The sequence below is a fragment of the Nuphar pumila genome, chromosome 2 (genome assembly GCF_984573655.1).
Source record: "Nuphar pumila chromosome 2, dmNupPumi1.hap1.1, whole genome shotgun sequence".
Lineage (NCBI taxonomy): Eukaryota > Viridiplantae > Streptophyta > Magnoliopsida > Nymphaeales > Nymphaeaceae > Nuphar > Nuphar pumila.
Window position 1 is genome coordinate 20,526,554 of NC_143250.1, and position 10,138 is coordinate 20,536,691.

General features: G+C 38.1%; 1 protein-coding gene across 1 annotated transcript; it reads left to right on the forward strand.

Annotated features, from left to right (window-relative positions):
* The first annotated feature begins 3,376 nt into the window (after positions 1–3,376).
* On the forward strand, positions 3,377–5,694 carry LOC149844976 (uncharacterized). The gene is made up of 2 exons (XM_089986665.1): positions 3,377–3,655; positions 5,287–5,694. Exons 1-2 carry the CDS (start codon positions 3,377–3,379, stop codon positions 5,692–5,694), a joined length of 687 nt encoding a protein of 228 aa, XP_089842791.1.
* The last annotated feature ends 4,444 nt before the right edge of the window (positions 5,695–10,138 follow it).

Consider the following 10,138-nt stretch of genomic DNA (forward strand, 5'->3'; position numbering starts at 1 on the left):
TTTCTCAAAATTTCAGGTTTTGGGAAAAGTTTTAAAATGTTGGATTTTTAAGGATGTTAGAGATAAAAAGCTATGAAATATGAAATACCGATAATATGCACATTTCTCAATCAATCACTATTGTAGAAAATCCTCCCTCGTGGGAGGATAACGTTCAATTGTCAACATTTTAATGACACAGATATTGAGTGCAACATTATGGAGAATAACACTAATGTGGAGAGCATCCACACTACAAACTCAGATTCAATTGTGGATGCAGAGAGCATGAGGCATACTGGTTTGGACTATGTGATGAATATGAAGGTCTAGTGAGAACCTACAACCAAACAACGAGTTAAACACAATGCTTAGTAATATTGTTTGGGCATATGAACAACTACTTAGTAGTAGGTGTGATTCAGAAGACAATGATGAAGATGTCAATGACTATGTAGTCGAGGATGAGAAAACCTTTGAAACAATAAGAGACTTAGAAGGCACAAATGATTATGAATATATAATGTAAGACAAAGATAATTCAGATAAGCTATTTAAGAAGTCAGGTCCATGGTACATTAAGATATATGAGCAGTTATGTGGCTAAAAACTTGACCCTTAACATTATTTATGTATGTGATTTCATAGGTTCTCCTTCAATAACATCTATAATGAAGAGGAGTTGAAAATCATAGAAGCATAAGCATGTAGCTTGTTTGAAGGATTGCAAAATGAACATATCAACAACCAGGAAGCTTTTCAATGGTTAATAATAGACTCAAACGATGTAGACATTAGTATCGTTCAATAGTTTAATGATCTGAAACATTGTCATGAATTTATGAAAAATCACATGATAAAAAATAACTACAAAAAAAAATACTCGAAGAGTGACCTAAAAAGAGTGACAGCTGTATGCAAAAAAAATCAACAAAGAAAGGAGGATTTTTCTTGGATGATCCATTGCATCAGGGTTCTCATATCATCTTTCTTTAAAGTAAAAAAGTATGTAAACAATCATACTTGCAGTGGTTTATCGAGCAACCATATAGCAAAAAAAGCCTTCTATGTGGATCTCAAATGTCATTCACGATCAATTGCATGATAACCCAGACAGGACTCTGCGACAAATCATTAATGACATTAGCCGAGAGAAATGTGTGGAGGTTAGTTACAAAGCTGCATGACATGAAAGAAAACATTCAAAGGAGGCATTGTATGACACATTTAAAGAATCCTTCATAAAGCTTCCTGCCTACTTTGATCATTGGATGAAAGTGAACCCTGAAACGCTAGGGGCAATCGAGGGAGATAAACAAGTTTGATTTAAGTACCTTTTTCTTATCTTTCTGTTCATGCATTGATGGTTTTCTATGAGGGTGTCCTCCGGTATTTATGGTAAATAAAATGTTCCTAATTAAAAGAAAATATATGAGAGTATTATTAGCTGCTATTGCTATTAATCCTTGTGGTGAGTTGTTTCTCATAATGTTGTCTCCTTTGTGTGGCAATGAAAGTGTCAATGGAATATTGCACGAGAAGGACAATTTTACAAGAAAGTTTGTTTTGCCGTTGTTTGCACTTTGGTTTGTTTTTATAATGTTAAAAAAATCAATGGTTTAAAATTTTTATAAATTTTTAAGCTCCAAATATCTTTTTCTTCCATAAAAAAATACATGATTTAGGTGTCGTTTCCTTGCAAATCGACCATGTCAAACACATTTATGGGGTTAAAAATATGGAAAACAATAGAAAAGATGGAAACCCCATTTAGCTTGTTTGCATATCTCTCTCTCTCTTAATTGACCTCACTAAAGACGCAATATATATATATATATATATATATATATATATATATATATATATATATATATATATATATATATATATATATATATATATATATATCAATGAATTGATTTTGGGTGGAATATTCACGGCCAAACCCAGATCCTATTAATTGACCTCAGTAAAGAAAGTGCTATTTGATTAATAATTGGATTCAGATTCAGAATTCATCTCTACGGCCGAATCCTGAATCAGAACCAAAATTGAATTTTGAAGGATAATCTGACTTGTTTACATATAAAACATATCAGAGTAGCTAATTAGATTTGGTTAAGTATTACCCTTTATCGTCTGACTCCTATCAGGCAAGGTTCGATTAGGTCAAATTTAGTAATGTGTGAATCGGAATTGAGTCGGGACCATTACAACCATACTTAGTCACAGCCAAACCAGATCATTCATTTTGTCCCAAGGGGGTTGGCTTAGTGGGGTGTGTCCTTGGCCACTAGATGGGCAGTCAAGGTTTGATTCTCATAAGTGTCTCTCATCTGTGCAAGTTGATGCTCAACATAAACCCCGAGGTGAGGGGTGCTAGCCTCAAAGTTTTATGCCACCAATACAATGACCATGGACGACGAAGTCTTTGTGCTGTGTCGAGTAGAGTTTCTTCATGTTATAAAGCAGAAAAACCAGACCCTTCGTTCTAATCCAAGAGGAAAGTCTCTTGGAAAGTCTGAGTTGACGTGTTAGACATTACAAGTAAGGGTGTCAACGGGTCGGATTTAGTTCGAACCCAGGTGAAACCAGACTTGGACCAGATTTTTGGGTATGGTATCGGGTCCAGACTCAGGTCTAATCGGGTCTATTATAAGAAAAACCATACCCAACCCATAAAAACTACATAAACTAAACCCGGTAAAACCATAATTTTTATCATTTTTACATTGAAAAATTGTGGGTCTTAATCGTAACTCATGTCGGGTTCGGGTCTGCTATAAAATTTCACATTTATTAATCGGACCTTCAGGTATGAGCCCAGGTCTTCTTATTTATCACTATACCCTGACCCTATCCCATAGGGTTTGGTTCTGATAAACCAGGGCCGTTGACACCCCTAACTACATGGCTTTATGCTGAAGCTACCAAAGACGCCAATAATGTTCCGTCCGGTAGCAGGTAATAATCCCACTGGCACTTGTCGGTCAAAGCATAACCGTAGCAGCAATTCCCAAGTGCGCCGTTCGGCGGACATATTGCTTTTAAAATTATACCAACCCTGAAAATAAGAAATGAAAGCAAACAAAAAGAGGACTATTCTCTAGTTCAAACAAAAGCACCACCCCCCTTGCCCTTCACTGCTTGTTCTTCACTTCCTTGGCCATAGACACAGGTAAAAAGTGTCCCCTCAATCAAAGACACCATTACCCTTCTTGTCCCCCCTCCAACACTTATATACACCAACCAACCCCCTTCCTCCTCTAGCCTTACTATCTCTATCTTTCATATCTCCATCCTTTTTTTAAGGACTCTTCTTTCCTTCATATACTTCATTTTTCTTCTTTCTTTCTCTCTTTCCTTTCTAGAGTTTTTTCCTATTCCAAGTCGAGGAATGGCTGGTGCAGGCTCTCCTTGTGGTGCCTGCAAGTTCCTTAGGAGAAAGTGCGTTGCTAATTGTATATTCGCCCCATACTTCTGCTCAGAGCAAGGGGTAGCCCGGTTCACGGCCATTCATAAGGTCTTCGGCGCAAGCAACATGTCCAAGCTGCTACTGCACCTGCCGGCATTGGAGCGGAGTGAAGCAGTTATCACAATGGCTTACGAGGCCGATGCACGGATCAAGGACCCGGTCCATGGGTGTGTCTCCCAGATCTTTGCGCTGCAACAACAGGTACTTGCTTTGCTTGAAGTTTTGAGTTTGGATCCCAAGGTCGATATGCTCTTTAAATTGTGATACACCCGCAGAGCATGGTTCAGGATGGGAATTTGGATATCTATGGTTTTTAATGTCTTTGATATACATTAACATGATATAAAACCTCTGTGGTTTTAACATCAACCTATCCTATGTTTCTTATTTTTAAAATGAAAACAACCTCTTAGGGACTCCCACACTAGAACTTGACATTATGCATGTTTAATTAACATTGGTATTGTCTTGGGGTTTTCCCATTGTTTCAAAGTATGTCTATGTGACAATGGATATGAATGACATTCTTAGAAATCTTAAACATCATCATTACTAAAGCTGACAGACACAATGTCCCTATGCAAGAGTCGTTTCTATGAGATTAAGATGCTTGTGATGACCATTTTCCCCATTGTTTATTGTGTACCAAGTGTTGTGGTGGGACAAAAAACAATTGCTACTTATGGTCATCATGAAATGACAACATATTGTAAAGTATGATGCTAATTTCTAAAAAGTTTGAATAAAACTGGGTATCTATTACTTCTATTAATTACCAATGGGATCTCTGTTTGTCTGGCAGGAGCAGTTAGTGCATGTCACCTTGTGTTGGGACGTTGCAAGTTCCAATCCTAATGGTATAGTTGTATAACTTGTAGTGGTCTGCCTAACCCCAGCTTTCTCTTTTTGAAAAAAAAGCTTTACTTCTATTAATTAATGCAAGTAGTCAAATTCAAAAACCTATTATCTTTGTTCATTTTCTTCATTTTGCTCCTACAAGATTTCTTGGCTAAAATGGAAAAAGTTGACACTTGATGGTGGGGAATTTTCCCATGTGGTAAGTGGGATCCTGTGCCAAGCCGAAGGCTCAGGTTCGAATCCGTCTGCCACATGGGGCTTAAGAGATATATGGTAGGTGTCTGCCTAAACCCAGCTTGCCTATAAAAAAAAAATAGGTTTCTTAAATGACAAAAGAGACTGCTAATTAGGATGCTATGCCTAAGGTGTTAAGACTGGCAGGTGGGGCAGTGGGATGCAAGAGTACTATCGACAGCCACACATTTCATGACCTGTCTTTCTTTTCTCTTTCCTATTTGGTTAACTCTAACGTGAGATAGACGTCTGTTCTGTCACCACTGTGCACAACCATGTCATTGCGTAGAAGAAATCGTCTAAAAATTATAGCCTAAAATTAAATTATACTTCTGCAATGTTTATCTAGGTTTTAATGTTTGTTGTTTACTGTTGCACACTCGGTTACTTGTGCATATTAAATGATATGCATTTATAGGCTTATGCCTAAGATTCATGAACTTTCTTGGAGCTACTATTAAGGAAAAGTTGTTAGGTGAGCTAAGCTATTTTGGCATCTTTAGTCTTCAAGTTGCTCTAGGCTGATGACTTGATCAGACTGAACTGAAGTTTATAGGCACTAGATAAATTTATCAAGCAGATAACAAGACTTAAAGTAGCTTGGTTACTCTATTGACAAATGAATCATCATATGAGGTGACAAAAAGAGCACCTCAATGACAGTTTCTGGTTTTACTCAATTGTTTGAATTGGTCATCCAAATGCAAGATTTCTGACAATTATGACCATTACTTTGATAGGTAGCAACCTTACAAGCCCAAGTGATGCAAGCCAAGGCACAATTGGCTCAAAATATGGCTGAACTGAAAACAACTGCAGAGAATCAATGGGCAAGAAGCACTGCAGCACACCCATATCAAGCACATCCATACATGATCACTCAACATGGGACTTTGACTACTGTTGAGGAGCCAAAGGGAAGGACCAGGAAGGATGCTCTTGCAATTCCCATCCATGGTTTTGAGGAAGGAATGTCTCCCGAGAGCTCTAGTGACTGTGTTGACAATGAAGCAGAGTTTTTTTCGCGTTCGCAACCCGAAGTGCACAATAGAGGAGCTGTGCTCATGCAACCATGTAACATGAAATGGTTGCACTATGATGAAATGGGTGAATTACAAGCCTTAGCATTGATGATGATAGGAAACTAGCAGTCTATCTTTGCAGCTACACAAACCTTACTTACCCTACCTATACTGAGCTCACCTATATGAATCACTCAATTCAGTCAGTTGTGTGGTAAGGCTTTTTTGCTTGATGCAATTGTATCAAATAGGACATCAAACCTAAAGTGTTCAAATACATCTAGAGGAAAACTGATGCTACTAATTAGAAACTCCTTGGAGACTTTGGAAGATTATTCTACTCACTTAGCCTCTCTTTACATGCATCACAAAGTCACGGTTATCTTTCTTAAGCTACTGATTTTGCTAGAAGACAACAGGTGACGTGTTTGGCTCTGTCCAAATGTAGTTGAATGTGAAGCCGTGTCTAGCATTTAGATTTCAATGCCTATTGCCCAAATAAAATGCCATACCATGCACACTGGTTCATAAAACAGAGCTTTGTGCGTAATGGGTTGTTATGTTGCTATGTGCCTGCGTATGTGCGCATGCGTGCATGTGCATGTGTCTATATTGCATGTAAGCCTGAGTGATGCGTGTGGACTAGGGCTGCACACAAGCCAAGCTCGAGCGAACCTGGGCTGGTTGAGCTCACGCGATCAGCTCACGAAAAAAAAGCCGAGCTTGAATAGCCTTGTTAAAGCTTGGCTCTGGTCAAACCCGAGCGAGCTTGAATATGGCTTCGCTCAAGCCGAGGCAATGGAATTCACCACTTGCATTTGTTTGACAAAAAGAAACTTGTCTAATGTTTTTGAGGGTGGGGATTCAAATGTCTTACCCATTAGGGTAGGACTTAAACTTTTTTGGCTCTAGCTTAATCATGCACACTTGTTTAATCAAGCTCGGTTCAATCATATAAACAAGCCTGGGCTTAATGCTCGGGATTGGTTCATTTACACTCTCGTACGCGCAGGGCTAAATGAGCCTGGGCTGCTTATGCTTAAACTAGCTGAGCCATGGCCGGGCTTAACCCAGCAGGGTCCAAGCCCGGGCTTACCCAACTTGTTATGTAGGTCTCGTGTAGATGCGACATACATAAAATGCAATCGACCTAGTAAAAGCTCTTTATATGCAAGCCCAGATTTTGATCACCTTGACTGAGAAAATAAAGTAATAATCCACAGATTTCTAATGTCCCAACGACTGTGGCTATGAACAACCACAATGGGCAGTGCAAGCCTTCCTGCAGGCTACCATCGTCGACAGTTTCTCTGGGTACGACAACAATAGGCCACCTGAGGTTGAGTGTCATTATCGATGGTTGAGGCCGACCCTTGGTGGTGGCCACTGCCGTTTGTGTTTTCAGATGGTGGAAGGGGGTGGAACCCTATCCCTAACTGGGTTTCCACTACTGTAGTTGTCGATGGATGGCCTAGGATGTCGACGACTGGTCATTGCCAGCGGCACCTAGGGTCGGTTGCCGAAGGTGACCGTAGGCTATAGAGGCTGAATGGATGCAGGGGTGGAACCTTGATAAACTGAAACCTTTCGGTTTTCAAGAGGGGGAAGCGTTGGGTTTTACTATAGTAGCTACAGTAAAGCCCGATTGGTTCAACAGGGTAGGGGACTCGATCCGAACCCAGACCCTATCCTCGCTTTCGGGTGAATCAGGTCTACACTCATCCCGAGGGGACCCGATCTGGGCTCGAAAACCCATTAAAAGTTTTTTTGGGTAGATCAGGTCTTCACTTGACCAGGTGGGACCCAATCCAAACCTAGACCCATTGGCGAGACCAAGTGGATCGGGTATGCACCTGACCCAGCGAGACCCGGTTTAGATCCAGACCCATTGGTGGGATCGGGTGGATCGGGTCAGTGCCTGACCCTGTTGGATCCGATCTGGGACCCAAACCCGTTGGGGGTTCCAAGTGCACTAGGTCTTAGCCTGACCCGATGGGACCCAGTTTCCAACTGAATCGGGTCTTGTCTAGACCGGTTCAGGCCCTTTCTGGAACCAATTCAAACATTCTGAAACCTATTCAGACATTATGGAAACCAATTCTTAGGTTTTTGGAACCGGTTCAAGCATTCTGAAATCGGTTCATGATTTTTAGAATTTGTTCAGGGCATTTTAGGACCAGTTCAATAGTTTTTTAGATCGATCTGTGCTTCCTGGGACCAGTTCAAGGGTTTTTTAGATCGGTTCAATGGTTTTTTGGATAGATTCAGAGTATTTGTGACTAGTTTAGGGCCTTTAGTGACCGGTTCAAGATCTTAAGTACCCATTTAGGCTGTTATAAGACCCCAATCCCGAATATAACTCGTAAATGCATGTCTTTATTATTAATCTCATACTTTTTGGTGACTTTAGCATGATATTTGGTATATTTCATGTTATTTTGAGTTATCCATGATTATTTAAGCATGATATTAGGAATGTATGTACTAATTTTGTATTATGACACTTTTTATATATAATTACATCACAAAAGTGACCAGAGTGATGTTGACTTAGTGTTTTTTTTTACCATGTTGAGAGCGATATTTGGTATTACGATTGTGTGTTATTTTATAAAACAATGATTCTATACATAGTGTAATAGTAGGTGTATACACCGGCCCATGAAGCATGTTCATACCTAAAGGTACAATGCCAAATTGCCTCTGGTTACATAATCTACTAGTTTCAACAATTAAGGTCAATTCTTTAAGAATTGAGAAGGCAAAACAATTTTGAGTTTTATTGTTTTCACCAAAGTGGATCGATAATGACTCTATTATGCTTACCTTAGAAAAAGTGAACAATAAAGGGTCTCACATTTACCTTTCCAATATGAATATTGTATGAGCAATTATTTAGGAATGTCTTTTGTTCATTCAATACCAGGTTCTTTGATTGTTGACAGTTCTAGTAACATCTCCATTTTAGACGGATCTAATTTTTGAGATTGAAAAAAACAATGTTATTCACTTTAAAATATATAAACTTAGATTTAGTGTTAAGAATTAACGAACCTCCTTATCTTACAATGCAAAGTGCAACCGATCAAAAGACTACCTTTGAGATGTGAGAGCACTCAAACGGGCTTAGCCTATTGCTTTTGCAATTTTGAGTGACTAAGAATATTTGAGGTGTAATCCCTCACTACAAGACAATGAAAAATTTATGAGAGTCGTTGATGCTTAATTCATCAGTTCTAGTAAGGATATGACCAATACTCTGATGTCCAAATTAGTATTTATAAAATATTTTGGAGATAGCAATATCTGACAACACGTTTTGAAAACAGAGAACATTGAATCTCAACTAAATGACATGTAACTCTCTATTTCTAATTCATTCTTAGTACATCTTATTTTGACCTCGTTCCCTATAGAATACAAACCCTTCAAAATCTCCTACAATACATATAATAATGAGTGATCTTTTAATGACCTTTTGACCAAGTGTGTTGAAGTGGAAGAAAGATTGAAGGGTGAGAAGGTGTAGTGTGCACATATAGCTTCTCATTAAAAAATATATAGGTCTAGAGAAAAGAAGGGGTTTTCAAGAAGAAAAACAAGAAGAAAACATCTGGAGAGAGTCTAACTCTCGGGCAAATGCTAAATCTCAGTTTGAAGGTTCTTCTATAAAGTTCTTCTTTTATAAAAAAAAGGGACATAAAAAGGTTGATTGCTTGAAGTATAAGAAATGACTCACAGAGAAATGTAACAAGTCTGTCATTTCGAATTCAATTTAATTCATATTCTATTGCATAGTTGGTGAATTGATTCTTGTGCCACGACGCATATTGCCAACTTTTTATAGGCATTTTTGAATAAAAAGAAACTGATGGAGCATGAAAGAAGCATATTCTCAAGAAACAAGATATGTTCGCATATGAAGAACATTAAGACCTGCCGAGTTGTGTTGGAGTCTGTGTTCATTTTGGATTTGGTTGATATATTTTATGCTTCATCCTATAGTCAAAACCTTATTTCTATTTCAAAACTTGATAAGTTTTGTTTTGCATTTAATTTTCAAAACTTAAAGCTTATTATTGTTAAAAATTATATCATGTTGGTTTTGCATATGTATGTGATGATTTGTATCAGTTGACAACCAAACTTCATATCCAGAAATCTCACTCTGTTTAGAATATGAGGATTGACAATAAATGTGGTTTAAAGGATGATCGATCATATTTGCTTTGGCATCGAAGGTTAGGATACATCTCAAAAGAGAGTCTAAAGACTTATAAAAAAATGAATTCTTGGATCTCTTGACTTCACGGATACATAACCATATATTGACTGCATAAAGGTTAAGCAGTCCAACACATATAAGAAAGATGTCAAACCCAACAATGAAAAATTAGATATTGTGCATATGGATGTTTATAGGCCATTTTTCTTGTGTTATATGAGTGAAAAATATTTTGTCACCTTTATAGACGATTACTCATGGTATATGTATTCTACTTGTTATTTGAGAAATCTAAACTCTTTTGGGTTTTTAAAACCTTCAAGAAAAAAGTAAAAAAATACACTA